This window comes from Haliotis asinina, chromosome 16 (genome assembly GCF_037392515.1).
Source record: "Haliotis asinina isolate JCU_RB_2024 chromosome 16, JCU_Hal_asi_v2, whole genome shotgun sequence".
Lineage (NCBI taxonomy): Eukaryota > Metazoa > Mollusca > Gastropoda > Lepetellida > Haliotidae > Haliotis > Haliotis asinina.
This window is the reverse complement of record NC_090295.1, coordinates 3,910,356-3,926,885: the sequence shown is the minus strand read 5'-3', so window position 1 is coordinate 3,926,885 and position 16,530 is coordinate 3,910,356. Positions and strand designations below refer to the sequence as shown.

Genomic DNA, 16,530 nt, shown 5'->3' with positions numbered 1-16,530 from the left:
TTTGCGGTGTGTTTAGGATCATTATCTTGCTGCAAAATCCAGTCATTTCCATAAAACACATGTGCACTTGGAAGGAGAAAATTATCTAATATGTTAGTGTAGCGTTGACTTGTCAGATTTCCCTCAAACACACACAGCGGGGTCGTTCCTAATAAGGATATCCCTCCCCATACATGAAACTTTGGGCTGTATTTAGGTCGTCGATACAACGGTACTGACGCAGACTTTGTCCATATTTTCACATTATTGGGATATACCCATATTGAGCTTTCATCAGTAAAAATCACATTTTCCCAGTCAAAGTTTTCATGTGCCAAACACCACTCAACACGCCTGTCTTTATGTTCTTGTTTCATAAGAGGAGAAGGAATTCCAGTCTTTTTCTCCCATCCAAGATCAATCAAATTTCTTCTAACTGTAGATTTTGATACAACTGTTGATCCCCTTTCTATCATTTCATACCTGATGTTGGAGATGCTTGCCCTTTGCTTTTTAGACGCTAAAAGTCCCAGCCGGATGCGATCTGAGAAGTCCAATTTTCTGGGTCTCCCTGCTCCTTTCTGGTGCCCAAAATCCTTTCCCTCTTTAAAATTCTTCCTAATCCTATACACAGTAGAAAGAGGAGTTCCTGTTCTCTCTGCCAATGCATTTACATCATCAATTCCTTGATTACACAACTCAAAAATCAACCTTCTTTTATCTTCAGCAGAGATTGTTGACAGTGCTGAGGAAAATGACGTCTGCTACAAATTCAGGGGAGGTAACTCTAATTGTACTATACTCAGTAGGCCAAGATGAGTTACCTCCCTTATACCATTACTTAGTTTTAAGTATCAGTGAATCAGTTGAGGTGTTAGGATAGCTCAAAGTAAGAAGAAAAATTCTCAATAATTATGAACCAGACTATACAACTATTAACTAATCGTTTAACTTCTATTTTAGGTGTTAGTGACCCCGCAGGTGAGTTGTTCTATTTCAGTGAGTATGGTATTGCACAGCTTTGAGCAAAATACCACCAGTATGGTGCCCAGTGACATCAGAAATGTATTATATTTTTACAATGTTGCAATTACTAGTTGTCATTCCCGTTGTGTTCCTTTCATATTGTTCCTACTTGTTTGGTAGTAATTCACCTTCACCTCACTCATACAAGAACAAAAGACAACAGAGTCGGTCGTCCCTTAAATCATATTTAATATAGCACTTAAACTCCAGCAGGATCCTGGCATCACAAAACGTCATATTTGTTCTAAACTCTGATTCAGATGGTTCTGTACAATAAAACAAAGACAAAAGATTTAAGTCCACTTGGATATCACTTGGGGATGCTTGTGTCCACCATGAAACCTTTCAATGCAGTATCAGACCTCGTCTATTATTCTAAATTACACTGTTTAATTCCATGCAGTTACGGACTTCACTGTCAATACAGTTGTGCTTTCACACTGCTCTCTCTAGTCCTGAGCCTGCAACAAATATACCTAATGCAGCTTACACAGCTCTACAATATGGCAAGTCTAGATTACCACAGTTTCTAGAGTCAACCAAGTCAGCGAGTCTTACCACCCATCCCAATCCCCTTAGTAGCCTCTCATGACAAGTGTCAACCAAGTCAGCGAGTCTTACAACCCATTCCAATCCCCTTAGTAGCCTCTCATGACAAGCATGTGCTGTTAAACATCCATTCAAGCCAAGATCTGCACAGTAGGAGGCAATATATGAGTAAAAGCTATGTCATCCAGTTTGAAGGACAATATTTCATCGAGTCAAGACAGGCAGCAAACACACTTTGTTTTTTCTTGATTTTTGTACAGAAAGACAACAAAATGACCCAAGGCAGACAGTTTGGTGGTAAGAATGTTGACATAAATATTTCGTGTCTTTATTACATCATTGGATTTTTCTGGGATCAGTGAGAAGCATAATGGACAGCCAAGGGAGTGAATCATTACAATGCTTACTCCCATCTGTACAAAACAGCATAGAAGCAACATGTTCTTTAACATGGTAAGAATTCATTAACGTAATTCTGCAGTATACTTCAGCAAAATTTCATATGAAATATTTTGCTTCCAATGACAACATAAAAACCAAGCATGATAATTATATAGACAATTCATGTTGATTGACATATCAGTACTCTGGACATGAATTGGTCCAAAAAAGACTGAAGTTTTGATATTCAGCAGGTGGACTTGATTTTGTATTGAGGCTGGATATGTTTTAATCTCCTGTTGCCAAACCTACCTTTTTTCTAAGCTGACATATTATTTTTATACGGTCTTGCAACAATTAACTTTTCGCTGTAGATAATTTCTTTTCTTTTCAACAGTCGGAGGAACTGACACTGTTATCAACCATTTAACAAATGACTGAGTGGATATATTTTTACACCGCTTTCAGCAATAATCCAGCAAGATCACGGCACGGAAACACCAGAAATATGCTTCACACATTGTACCCATGTAAGGAATCGAACCCAGGTCTTCGGCATAACAAGAGAATGCTTTATAACCACTTGACTACCCAACCACCCCTTTTAAGGGATGACTCCCCCATTCAGCCATAATCAAATGCTCAGTAATAATTGGTGAAACTACTTTCATATATAAAAACATTTTACATGCATATATGTTCATGGAACTGCATTTCCTGAATTTTCATGGCTAGTGTCCTGAAGCTACAACACAAAATCTGGCATCGTCTCGATCCAAAACATCATCACATCATGACTGACGATGCAGGAAATGATCTGGAATGGACGCCAGTATGTATGTCCCTGATAAGCAGGAAGGATGCACACGATGAGAAAAATGTCATAAATAACAGTCATATTGTAATTTCAAATTGCTTCTTCATTCTTCAGACCTATCTACATCACTCTTCCACACACACCCTACATAATGTATAGCACTGAAGCACAGCCATTTCAGCGGTAGACATCTCATGACCTTGTCATTGACAAACTTGACCTGACAGTCTGTCAGAACCCAACATGGCACACCATAGCTTCATCACTTTCCAGGTCGTCCACAGATGAAAGGTTTGTTTAGGAACTGTCAGTCTCCTTCAATGCACATCCTTCACTGCAACCTGGGTGTGATGATTTAGTTATTCTAGAAACATTATGCACTATTTCTCCTTGTTCAATGCTTGAATGAATTCTTCTAATCTATCCTGGATTTGTCGAACTTTTTCTGAAACAAATTGAATGAAATTAAATATATATAATTTCACTTATTGCTAAAATATAGGATATTTATTGGGTGTTAAAAGCATTACTTGGCACTAGTGAAGGTGTTCGATGCAGTACTCACTGAGTTCCTCGGCCAGCAGAACCCGTCTCCCAGTGAGGAGTTTCTCCAGCCGCTCCTTGTCTTCCCCAAGATCGTCCAGCGTGTCCTTGATGATCCGTTCCAGTCGCCGGGCTGAAAACACAGACACAGGTGAAGATACAGACACAGATGGTAATACAGTCACAGGTGAAGACACAGAAAGAGAAACAATTGACCACTGAGGATATAGACACAGATGGCGACAGACACACAGGGAAATATACCCCAGATGAACATGCAGTTGAAAATGCAGGTGAAGACAGAGACCATACTGTTCACTGTTACTCTGAACACACTGAGCTGATTGAGTCAGCGATGACCCTCACCTTCATTATTGACAACCTGTTGCCTCAGGGAGTTGCTTGTCACTTCCAACATCCGCAAGAGTCGCCAGAACAGCACAACGTCGTGACACTCCAGCTGAACCAACACAAGGGCATGGTATAACAGCAACTTCCATTGTCCTCTCAAATATTCTACCATAAGAGCACATCATTATGACACTTGATTCCCAATATTAATATCTGCAGTTATCTCCCTTCAGCACCCATACTGACCACCTAGTCCCCACTCTACTTCTGGAATACATTGAGGAAATGGATCGGATTCTATCCCATAATCCAAACTAGTGACTAAAACCACGGCAACACTGCATTAGATATTGTAACACAACACATATTGCCACATTGATCAATATTCTATATGGCGGTAGTCTGTATATTATCAATCCAGTGATCAGCATCATGAGCATCAATGTACACCACTGGTACTCGATAACTCGAGTCAACCAAGTCAGCGAGCTTGAACACCCAATCCTGTTAGTCGCCACTTATGACAAGCATGGATTACTGAGGATCAATTCCAACCCATATCTTCATGGGTTGCACTCAATGCAATAAAGTATAGCAGTTGCTTTGCAAATTGAAATCTGCTGCCGACTTGGCTCTGAAGATCAGCAGGTCTAGATAAATTCCGGTACTGTCCTATAGTGTAGGACCATGGTGTCACATGATAAACCTATGTGATTGCTTTATTTGTTTTAGGACATGAACCTCAACACTTAACCTATGTCTTACCCTATATTGTTGTGTATTAACAAGTCTTCTGTACCTAGAGCTAGGGGGATTAATGGGATTGCTTTATGCATTGAGTAGAAGATTTCATGTCTTTCTTGCTTTATCACATTTGGTTGGTCACTAATTTGGTGCCATCTACTGGAGTTCTGTGATTCGAATCATTTCATAAAGCATCACAAGACATACATATTGTCATTGCAAATGTAGGGAATGTGTATGTGATGGTATTAAGCTTTAGGGTACATAAATTTGATCAGTTTTGTAGATTCTTAAAGAGGGTTGCCTTATATGAGGAGCTGCATGAAACACAGTGATATACAGGATTCTGTAAGAGAGTAAATTGTCACATATGTCTGAGGAATCTCTAGACTCCCTTACCCCGGACTCTGAGAATCCCCTCTGGTAGTAGTAGAAGCCCTTCTTACACTGCTGGGCTTGGTACAGAGCCTTCTTGAAGAAGTTCAGCCGAAACACATAGTACCATGTCTCACGGATCTAAAAGAGGAACAGAGGTACTTCCACATCAAATCAAAGACGTTCATGACAAGAGTGTACCACCAATAAGATTGTTCTTCTACATAAATGACTGATCATGTGTGTCTGTTCTCTTAAATGACAGATCATTCAAAACAGTCAAATGTGATCACATACACAAGAAACTTGTTGACATACAGCATGAATATATGTACATTGCATGATAATATAACTTCAACTGGTTTTGGTTTGAACATTGCTCTGAATAGAATTTTAGTCATATTGTGAATGCTAACAGTCCTGCCGTTCCACCCTGAAAACCATCCTTTCCTCCAGATCACATGACCAAGCGCTCTTGAGCAGGGATATCCCTGGATACAATGTGCTTTATAAATATCCAGTTTATTATTATTATTGCAATTATCACTTTCAAACTGGGTGAAACCCAAAGTAAAACAGGTCTTGGTTCCTTTGGTCAAATGTGTGAGCACTGAGCTAGCAAAACAGAATGATGCCCATTCTGGAATTCAAAACCATGCTCATCAGTTATTGATGGCATTCAATGTGGTCCCCCAAAAAGCGCATCACCTTAGATGACTGCACCAACTGCACCCCTAGAGCATGTAATATATCAAGCTTGTCTCTGTGATATGATCACTCACAAAGTCGTTGGTGACATCAACGTTGTGACTCTGCAGGTTCTTCCTTGCTGTGGTCAGTTCATCACCAGACAGATGAGACTTGTGGTGCTGGAACATAACACGCAAACTGAGATGTAATTGGTGGAAATGCTCGGGATATTTGTTGTAACACTTATAAACTCTCAGTTGAACCTTTATCCAAAGCCATTGATACTGTTTCCATTCTTATCCTATGTATCTAAAACCTGTGAAGATCTGGGTTGGAACTGATCATCAGCAACCCCTGCTTGTCAAAAGCTAGCTGGCTTTGCAAAGATGATTCTCATGATGTCAATCACTGGATTGTTTGGCCTGGCTAGCTGTTCTCGAAAAGTTCATAGCCCTACAAATTTCTTAAGCACACTCTTAACACATTGGTTATGATCCAAGTTAAGAATTCTTTAGGCTACAATAACATTTTGTGAATAAGGGCCCTGGACACCATTATGTACAGCTGGTGTATTGATCAATGCTCATTCTATTGATCACTGGATTGACAGGTCCAGGCTCGATTATTTACAGACCACTGCAATACAGCTGGAATATTGCAGCATTAAACAACAGGCCAACCAATCCTTATGTCTTTGGACATACAATACATCAAAATCTATGTATATGTTCCTGCATTTCAAGTACGGCGGGAAATGTAGTATACTGCATAGAGTTGACATGTGGTGGCTCATCCTACTCACTGGATCTGTGTTGAAGAGTTTCTCCAGCTCACTCTTAGTAGCAGACCTGTCTTTGTTTTCCTGGGTCTGTCGCTGCCAATATAGCCACTGATCCATTGAACTCGGTCCGGTCAGCTTGCGCAGTGAGTCCTCCGCTGTCACATGAACACACACACATGATCTTAATAGCAGAGTCATGTAACATTAACTGTGTAATTACTGTTTATAACCAAGTTACTGATTTGCCTCTGAAGCCTCGAGTTTTATTCCCACACCCCTGGTCCCAACAACTACAAGTGCCACGAATGGAGCTTCCGTGTCATAAGAAGCATGAGATCTTCACAATCTATATTGTGAATATATATATGTGAATATTATATCATAGGAATATATCTATGATCTAAAGTGTATCATTAGTGACCAAAACATTATTGAATCTTATCAACTCCAGACACTGAATGGTGGCTAACTTGCTGATGCTTATACTATACCCTGCCAGTTTGTCTGGCTTAATCTCTACTACTTACTGAACTCACTGACTTAGTTTAAATAGAACTGACTTTGAAATACAGTAACTAATAAACTAACTCTATATGATATTGAAATCAGATCAAAACGATAACACCCCATCATACATGGCAGCTACACACCAAGAACCTGGGCCAGAGATACAGTTTACCCTCTATGTGCTTACTGCACAAACAATATAGTAAATACTCACACTGCTTCAGTTTCTCTTTGAGGGTGTCCTCCATAAACTTGATGGCAGAATCCCAATGTCGTTTGTCAGTCACAGATCGGTCCTCCAAAATGTTAACCTGGATGACTCTCTGAAACAAGGTAGATTATTCTGAGACAAAGGCAGATAACTCTCTGAAACAAGGTAGATTATTCTGAGACAAAGGCAGATAACTCTCTGAAACAAGCAACATATATCATATTTGGGATTTCACTTTTCCAAATATGACATATGTTGCATTTGACCACTTTCTAAATGGCATTGTGTAATCTCTAAAACAAGGTGGAATACTCTGACACAAATGTAGATAACTCTCTAAAACAAGATGGATTACTCTGACACAAAGGTAGTTCACATCTCTGAAACAAGGTAGACTGCTATAAACCACATATTTCCAAGACATAAATTACTCTTTGTTTCATCTCTGAAATACACGTAGATTACTTTTCATCTCACAGGTAAATTATTTTCTTTCTTTCTCACAGGTAAGTTACTTTCTGTGCACACTGGTAGCTCGTCTTTCCTCTTCACAGGTAAACATCAGGCTCTGCTCTGCCTTACTGGTTGATTACACAAAAATCAGCTGATCCTGGTACAGAGAGAAACTTACCAGACTCTGCTCTGCCTTCTCATCCCATTTGTGTCTTTCCTTGGAACCCTCAATGACAGCAGACTTGAGTTGGTTAAAGATGTCGTCATGGTGCTTCTTGTCTTGGTCTCGGCCAACCAGCTTCTCAAACTCCTCATGTAAAGTCTCCCAACCGACCTGAAACCAGCCATCACAGTGAGTGACTCGCTGAATTGTACTCAGAGATGCACCTCAGCTTTGTTTGTTTTGTGGTATAATAATGCACTCATCAGTATTTCAGCCATATGTCGGTGGTCTGTAAATAACTGATCACATAATCCAGCAATCAACAGCATGTACAGTGAGAATTATCACCCGATCTCATTAGTTGCCTCTTACAACAAGCATGGGTTGCTAAAGACAATTGTAACCAAGATCTTAATGGGCTGGGGCCCGTTTCACAAAACGCTCGTAACCTAAGATCTCGTGACTTTTCTCGTAGCATCCGTAGCTCCTTTGTTACAGTATAGGAGGTACAATGGCTACGAGAAAACTTACGAGATCTTAGGCTACGAGCGTTTTGTGAAACGGGCCCCTGGTGTCATCCTGATACAGATAACCATTGGTCCAACAAGCAGAAAATATATTACTTATTGTTGATAGAAGAACAAAATCTGAACACTCGTATAGTACTAATCTTGAAGTACTTGGCTAGTGATTCTGACCTCTGAACATTTCTTTCCCCAAACGGGACTGTCTGGACTACATCCTAATATTATCACCAGCCGCTGGCAACCAGCACAGAACAACACTGAATCTGATTCTTGCAATGTAATTTACCTCAACACATCGTTTTGGAAGCTGCACATCAGCCCAAGCCTTAAGCTTTATGTCTACAGCAGTATTGAAGGTCCTGTAACAACAAAAGTCCTATAGTGAGTGTGTGAATGAGTGAGTAAAGGGGAGAAATGAAGGAGTGAGGGATATGAAAAGAAGTAAAAAGTAGACGACTGAGTGAATGAACCAGATTTAGTGAGCAAAACCACCAGTCAAGCATATGAATGAATATGGAATTGCTTACCTGTGTGTGTGAGTGAGTGAGTGAGTGAGTGAGTGAGTGAGTGAGTGAGTGAGTGAGTGAGTGAGTGAGTGAGTGAGTGAGTGAGTGAGTGAGTATGCGAGGTTCATTTGTCTCCATGAACTGTAAGTGCTTATGGTACACTTACCCAGAGTTCTCAGCCTGTGCTGCTGGTAGGTAGATGTTCTCCAGTACATGGGTGGCATTCTTCTCCCACAACTTCTTGTAGAAAATATTCTCCCTGCCAATAAGAAGACAAAATATGTTCATGATGCAGGGTTTGACCTTGACTTACAACAGTGAGGGTACAATGGACTCTCATCAATACATGTCATGTCACAGGTCCTTTCTGGTAATCTGATGGTCCTGTAAAGTATTGAATGTGGTGTAGTGTCCAGTACAATCAGGGTATTACTTCAGCGCCTGGAATGAATCAGTTGTCATGTGGACAGTATTCATAACTGATGGGTGAAATAACACACACAGATAATTATTCCTTTTGATGCGCCATAGGTAAGGTCTTGGTATTTTGTACATCTCCCCAGATTTGGTATTTCGGGTTTTCTAAGTCCATTCTCTACCTTTGTGTGTCGTGTACAACCCTGTTGTGGTAGGATGAGTGTAAGGCATTTTAGAGTGAACATTTCTTCCTCCTCTTTTTTTCTTGAGGGTGTGGTGTGTGGCGTGGCTTGGCATGCATGATGTGGCACTGTGTGTGTGTAAGTGAACACTGCTTCTAAAAGTTGCCTTGTTTTCTTTTTATTGCTGTGTGAACTTTGTTATAGGACGAAGATGACTCTCTGTGGTAACAACTGTCCTGATGATTATTGAACTATACAATACAGTCAACAGCAAACGTAATGAACATGCTTATACCAAATTGACAGATAGAATAAGCTGAGAGTTTGGCCCTTGCCATTTGTTGTGTATCTGGTCGCAATGTGTACAACAAACTACAATGACTACTAACAAACATTTCTTCTCTGTTCTTTTTAACCATACTTTACTGTATAATATTTATAAGATACAGTAGGTCTTAATATCAAACATAAATGCAAAAGAATACAAACACATTCAGCTAGTGGACATACAAGAGGGTGACAGAGTTGAAGTTGGTTATTATGAAAAAAAGTTTACAGTGTTCGTTCTTATAAACGGATCTCTAGCTTCGTCTGAACTTACCACTGTTTTGGAGTAACCTGACTCAAATTTATAACTTCATCGAGGATCTCACCCCTTGCTTTCTCAAACAGCTCGTTCTGTGAGAAAACACAGTAAGATATAACACAGTACAACCAGGTGACTAGATCACACAAACATAAACTTGCAAGTCTCAAGATGTTTACTGCTTTGATCAAGTGCATGAGCAAGGTCAGGGCCTAAATAACTCTAGAAACAGAATCAGTGTGAAACAAGATGTCAACCCACTATCATATGTTCTGGTGCTCCCAAGGGAGGAAACTCTGCTCACCAAAGTTCAGTGCTGGGCAAACTGTGAAAGGTGGTTTAGAATGAGAGCAAATGCCAAATTCAGAAAATCCCCAAATCGTCAGTGAACGAAGGTATCAGGACAGGCAAAATGTCTACATGAATCTTTGGATGATGATGATGATGATGATGATGATGCTAAGGAGCATTATCTTACCCTGTCCAATTCCCTGATGCGAGGGAATGTGTTCTTCCATTCTGTCTCCAGGTTGAATCTTGTGGCTGTTCAAAAATAGAAAATCAATTTCTAGGGGAAAGAAACCAAAGCAAATTTTTATATGCTATTCCCGTTTGGCAATTTTGACTGGCTATTGATAGTCAGTATGGCCACTACAACTATCCGTGTTCAAGGCTTATGATAGTAACAGTGAAAATTTCAGAAGGTGCTCTTGATCATCTTACTGCATCAATGAGTGAGCCAAACAGCATCCCGTTGCTGTAAGATTATTCTATGTCATAGATAAAAGATACAAGTTTGTTTTTGTGGCTGTGAGAAAAAAACAGTTTATACATGCAACGATGCTTACCCTTGAAGGCATCGGCTTGTTGTTCCACTGTCTCCTTGACCATCTTCCAGAATATGTCTGACACAGCCATGCTGAGGTTCTGTGTCGTCATCTGAGTTGGCTTCAAAACGCCATCCCTAACAGGAGCAGATAAGTCTTACACATATTGCACATGTAACTTTAAATGTATGGTTTCATGTCCCACACAGAAATACTGAAGCAATGGGCTTGCAGTTATGCAAACAGAATCTGGACCAGAAAAACCAATGATTGGTCAATAATCAATGTTCAATGGACAAAGACACATCAAACACATCACTTCATCAAATGATAGTTTTAGCACCAAATCATAGGCACATCAGTAACTTGTATATTATCAAACATTATAATGTCCAAACCAGTGGTGGAGAGCATGAGTATGAATTCACAAAACAAATCACACATTTTGTCCACTCGATGCTGTCTGACAAGCCTGAAGTACTCAAGTTAACAATTCATTTGGGTTGTCCAAATTCATCAATATCAATTCAATCCTATATTACACCTGATTTAAGACACAGATAATGTTGATATTTGAAGGTTTGTAATAACAAAGGTGTTTGTCATGGAACATTGTAGATCTCATGGAAACACTGTACTGTAATACATGGTATGAACATACAGAGACACCCCTTATGCTTTCTACTGCCCATGGTTACAGATAGTACATACAGGATTCATTTATACAGACTTAAAGAGGCACGAGTTCCGAACATACAGCGACATCCCTTATGCTTTCTATTGCCCATGGTTACAGATCATACATACTGGATTCACATGTACACACTTACTTAAAGAGGCGTGAGTTCCTGAAGAATCGATCCTCATAGTCTTTGATACTTGCTATACTGTCATTGGTGTTCCCTGAAATTGTATATATCATTGTGTGAGTGTGTGATTGAGCAGAGAGTAAGTGGAGGCATGGGGGCATGATTTAGCCCATGGGTAGATGAGCAAGAGATTGGGGGCGAGTGAGTGAGTGAGTGAGTGAGTGAGTGTGTGAGTGAGTGAAATAAGTGAGTGGGATAAGTCAAGAAGTGCAGGCACACAACACTTTGAGTAGGTAACACACAATATTGACAGCTACCGCACAGTATTGAGCTAGATGATTTGTAAAGCAATATACTCTGTGCGAAGGCTTTCATAAATGTTTCATTCATTACAATCCCAATTGTCCATGTGGACTGGAGAAAGTTCCTACAGAGAGCATAACACATCTACCTCTTCCAGTGACAACAGCAAAGTAGCCCAGAGCTTGCATAGGGAAAAGTCGTCCTTCTAAAATTGATTTAATCTGGAAAAAATCAACAGACTTAGGCAGCCAGCGAGGACAGAAGTAGAACTGTGGTTACCGTATAGCCATGAGAACTTGCTGAAGTTCAAAGTTTCCCATTCTACTAGCACAACACAATTACGTACATCACCCCTTGTGATGTGTGAACATAGAACAGGGGACACCAGAAATGGGTTTCACACATTGTACCCATGTGGGCAGTCAAACCCAGGTTTTTAATGTGAGGAGCAAACACATTACCCACAAGGCTATCCCAACCCAGTATCACATACTGTGATACACAGTATGCATCCCCCTAGCAGCAGCTGGTAACACAGGGAGACAAACCTACCCTGTCTGGGTTGTACAAGCTGCTTTCTGCCAGGTCCACCTTGGTCAACACAAAGATAGTCCTCTTCCCCTGGGGGTCCATCTGACTGACCAGCTCTGTCACATTGCTCCGCTCCGCATCCAGGGACCCATCTGCAGCAGATGACAGTTACAGTTACTGTTGGTTGTATGAGAATGATATTATGTATGGTTCTAGTGGATCACATTCAGCACTATTGTTGCAGTATAGGTGAGTGAGTGAGTGAGTTGTTGGCTATACTCCAGCATTATCACCACAGATGGGCTTCACACATTGCACCCAGGTAGGTATAGGTATTTCCACCATAGTGCCATGTAATATACATAAAAAAGGAGGAGATATTGGATTTACAAGATTGATAAAATGCACATGATGAAGCCAAGGAGAAAACAGATGACGAAGAAAAATTAAGGGAAAATATGAAAATCTATTCCATTCCTTTGGAATTGCTTCATCTGTATGAACATATGTTACTTTTTCTCATAAACATTGGCATTGGCTAGTAGTATGCTTGCACAATGGAACATGCACTACTTGGTTTGGATGGTACACGTATATATGTAAGTATAAGATGTCCCACACATAATTTGAGTTATCTTTCACTGATCCTCTTGCAGATATTAGTATGAGACAGTCCATGAGCTGATCAAGAACAGAGTTAGTCACAACAGACTGGGTAATTGCTGCTATCATATTCTCATCTCTGTTCTCTGTGTCACTACCACATTAGTGTGTAGTGGTTACAAACTAGCCATCTAAAAATAGTCATAAAAGCAATGACTCTTGCATAATACTACCAAGCACAATCATGATTTCAGAATGAGAAGACAAAAGATATGTTTCCCAAACAATGTGAGAAGAATGTCCTCTCTGTTATCTTTGAAGATGAAGATGAGATAAGTTGATGTTACCTTGAATACATAGGATGATAGAGTTGGGGTTCTCCATATGAGACTTGCACATGCCCTTGATGGAGTCCTTTGTGTCAGGCGCCATGCCGGTCGTTACAGTCTGGTCAACAAGCATAGAGTCAGTGAATTACGAAATGAGGGACTTGAATGTAAAGAAGTATTGAACAGATTCCAGTAATGACACAGTGTGTCATATCTGTCAGAGAAAATACAAAAGTCTCAAATGTTTTACACGCAAGTGAAAGCAAAGAGCACAGGTATGATATTGAGCGAGTGGGCAAGCTGAGTTTTAGGCTGGTACTACCATTTTACAGCAATATCACAGCAAGGGACACAAGAAATGAGCAACACACATTGTACCTAAGTGTACACAAGCCTACCCCACCGCCCATTTTGGTACTGAAAATCCTAGAAACATGATCAGGGTGACCTAGCATCCAAACTGGTCTGAGCTTTCTGTGTGCCAAAACTATTAACTCTGTATGGTGAACTACACAACTTTAGATAATGGAGCTGGTAAATTGGGAGATGGGAATAAAAAGAGACAAATGAAGCGGAATGGGTGAGTTCATTATTTTGAGTAGAGTGACAATTTGAATCAATTTGAAGTATATAAAATGCAGGTACAATTATTCTGTACCAAAGGAGGGGTCAATTCAGTCATTCACTACCACACTTCATCACAGACATTCACTCATCCAATTGCATCAACCAGTTGAGGTTACATAACCATAATTCTTCATGGCTTAGATTTTCGAAGCTCTCTTAGCACTGAGATAGTCGTAAGTTAATGTTGATGAATGGCACTTACGACTGTCTTAGCGCTAAGAGAGCTTTGAAAATGTAGGTCCAGGTTAATTAGCTTCACAACGACTCCACATGTTTCACATGAACACAGTTAACACTGGTTTCTAAATCACAAATTAAAGCATGATTGTACCAGGAAATAGTCTTTGCAGCCCTATCTGCCATGACAGAGATGAAGTGGTTTAGTGGAAGAAAATCACACTGCAGTTGTACTTTTTCATGCAATACTAACCAATATTGCACGGACAAGATGCTTAATATGTTAAATGAGTTCTCAATATTTTCATGAAACAGTGTTATTGCTATCATCAACTTACAGAAATAATTCCAGGCAGGTCGACAAGAACCATCCTCTGAAGTCCTGGTCCTGCAACTGACATGGATATGCACTGTGGAGGAAGAGGAGGAGAAGGTACAGCAACAACAGAAAGAGATATCAACAGGGGCATGTTTGTTTGTTTGTTTGTTTGTCATTAATGCTGCACACAACAGAATTCCATCAACAAGATATGGGTGTTTGTTATTTTACACTGCACTCAGCAATATTCCTGCTAAAGGACATCAACCATACTCCAGTCAAACTACATTGTGAGCAACATCAAAACATTCACAAACCGTCCAATCAATCCATTTATTTGTCTTGTGACAAATATAAACAAACACAGATTGCTGGGAGCCAATTGTAACCTGAAATCCCCAGTAACCAGCTCAAAGGCTTGTAGCATTCTAAATGGTAATGACTTGAGAACCATACTGCACTATTTATAATGTGATTGGAGTTCTAGAAATTGTGAGTAAATAACAATAAGCATGAAAAGACACAAAACAGCTTCTTGTGTACTGTACAGAGGAATGTCTTGCTGTCACTTTTAGCTAGATAACAGTGTACGAATCCACATTATTATGTCTATACAACAAGACAAGGAAGTTGTTATCCATAAAGTCACATGCTATATTGCTTACATTAGTATGGTATCCAGAGTATACTTCAAATATAGTAACACTGAAACTTAACCATCACTTGTCAGATGACCGTAGTAGCTGTTTACACCAAAATGAAACACTGATGTAACAGTTCCGTAATCTGTCCAAATCTTCAAATAACTACAGGAGGATGGTTTTACACAGCTTATAGCAATATTTAAGCAATATCACCATGCTGTGCAAACGGTTTGACTACTACCTCCCTCCACTTAAAACCTAACAACAGGATCCGGCTATAGCTAGGGGACAGAACTCTGCACATTAAAATTGCAGTGGTCACGATAACAGGGTCATTGATGACCACTTTATTACTGAAAGGGCATCACAGATTTGTTGTAATTGATTGGAAATCCTAAGCTCTAAGTATGTTATTCAACACCACTCTGACCATCTGATCCCATTACTCTTACAAGAAGCGTGGGTTGCTAAAGACTTCATGAAGCTCTATAAATCAACAAGTTCAGCATACCTCATTACTGACTGTCTGGCCCTTCTGCACACTGGCCTTCATCCTCAGCTCAACCTCACGTCTCAGGGCAGCAAGCTACAAAACAATAAATATGTACGTAACGATCCTGATATCCAAATCAAACACGTTCATGGTGCTAAGGACAAATTATGCACAAAGAGCAGACATTTGTTTTACCCCAGTTTACTCAAGCTGGCTGTCAGGAGTTAGTAAGTTCAAAGTCGTATGACCATCTTATCCCACATCTTGTGGAAACATGTTTGACGCATCATTCATCTACATTTGCACACACTGTCTTTGGCTCCCGTTTTCTTGTCGAAAGCAAAGATTTCTGGGTCACTGGGAGAGAGTAAGACCTGCTGTTTCATCTTTTTACTCTGGTGCAGGTAGGGGATCATCAATTTTGTACGTGACACTTTGATGGCGGGCATTTACTTTGGATATAAATGTTAGGGGGAGTCATTCACATTGTACATTCTTCACCATTAAAATCATCATAACCCATCAAACCATAAATTATGGATGGTCCCTAAGATCATTTAATGATAACAGATACATAGTGTTTTAAATGGGATATTTTTTCAAAACTATATTCTAACATGCTATGGAGAGGAGAAAAACTATACTTTCATGAAATACAGAGATACTACAAGTAACTAATAGCAACTTGCAAGGTTATACATCCACAAATATACTTACATCAGATTCTTTGGTAAGGTCAAATTCTCTGTTGCTGTCCTTGAATTTTGCGACATGGAATGGGCCTTCACTGAGTGTGACCTTCACAGGTGACCTAGTCATCATCTCACCAGAGCCCCTGTTGAAGATAAACACAGAAATGTACACATACCAGACACAACAAGATACCACGTGATGCACTTTTGCCAACCAATGAGTACCATACGTTAACAGAATCATAAAATGGCTGACAGACGTTTCTTAGAAATGTTTGCATCCAACTCATGTCTACTACTAATGATGCACAGATAGATGTTTCCAGTTACTATGGTCTTACGCTGCTGTTAGCAATTTCCAGCAAAAACAGTTGGACAAGAGAAACAG

At 39.9% G+C, this 16,530-nt stretch overlaps 1 protein-coding gene across 5 annotated transcripts in view; it reads right to left on the bottom strand.

Annotated features, from left to right (window-relative positions):
• Nucleotides 1–1,177: 1,177 nt before the first annotated feature.
• Nucleotides 1,178–16,530, bottom strand: part of LOC137268937 (dynamin-like GTPase OPA1, mitochondrial) — a 30,440-nt gene continuing 15,087 nt past the window's right edge. For 4 of the 5 annotated variants that reach the window (XM_067803557.1, XM_067803559.1, XM_067803558.1 and 1 more), the window contains 20 exons: nucleotides 16,168–16,285; nucleotides 15,469–15,543; nucleotides 14,333–14,404; nucleotides 13,209–13,308; nucleotides 12,280–12,410; nucleotides 11,876–11,948; nucleotides 11,446–11,518; nucleotides 10,637–10,752; nucleotides 10,267–10,331; nucleotides 9,804–9,880; nucleotides 8,770–8,862; nucleotides 8,384–8,456; nucleotides 7,586–7,741; nucleotides 6,958–7,066; nucleotides 6,258–6,391; nucleotides 5,548–5,634; nucleotides 4,790–4,906; nucleotides 3,662–3,755; nucleotides 3,318–3,428; nucleotides 1,178–3,197 (listed from right to left, as the gene is read on the bottom strand). In XM_067803557.1, the coding sequence (XP_067659658.1) occupies nucleotides 3,133–3,197; nucleotides 3,318–3,428; nucleotides 3,662–3,755; nucleotides 4,790–4,906; nucleotides 5,548–5,634; nucleotides 6,258–6,391; nucleotides 6,958–7,066; nucleotides 7,586–7,741; nucleotides 8,384–8,456; nucleotides 8,770–8,862; nucleotides 9,804–9,880; nucleotides 10,267–10,331; nucleotides 10,637–10,752; nucleotides 11,446–11,518; nucleotides 11,876–11,948; nucleotides 12,280–12,410; nucleotides 13,209–13,308; nucleotides 14,333–14,404; nucleotides 15,469–15,543; nucleotides 16,168–16,285 (1,939 nt within the window). In that variant the 3' untranslated portion in view covers nucleotides 1,178–3,132. The remainder of the gene's footprint in view (nucleotides 3,198–3,317; nucleotides 3,429–3,661; nucleotides 3,756–4,789; nucleotides 4,907–5,547; nucleotides 5,635–6,257; nucleotides 6,392–6,957; nucleotides 7,067–7,585; nucleotides 7,742–8,383; nucleotides 8,457–8,769; nucleotides 8,863–9,803; nucleotides 9,881–10,266; nucleotides 10,332–10,636; nucleotides 10,753–11,445; nucleotides 11,519–11,875; nucleotides 11,949–12,279; nucleotides 12,411–13,208; nucleotides 13,309–14,332; nucleotides 14,405–15,468; nucleotides 15,544–16,167; nucleotides 16,286–16,530) is intronic. The other variant, XR_010955055.1, reaches the window with a different exon arrangement.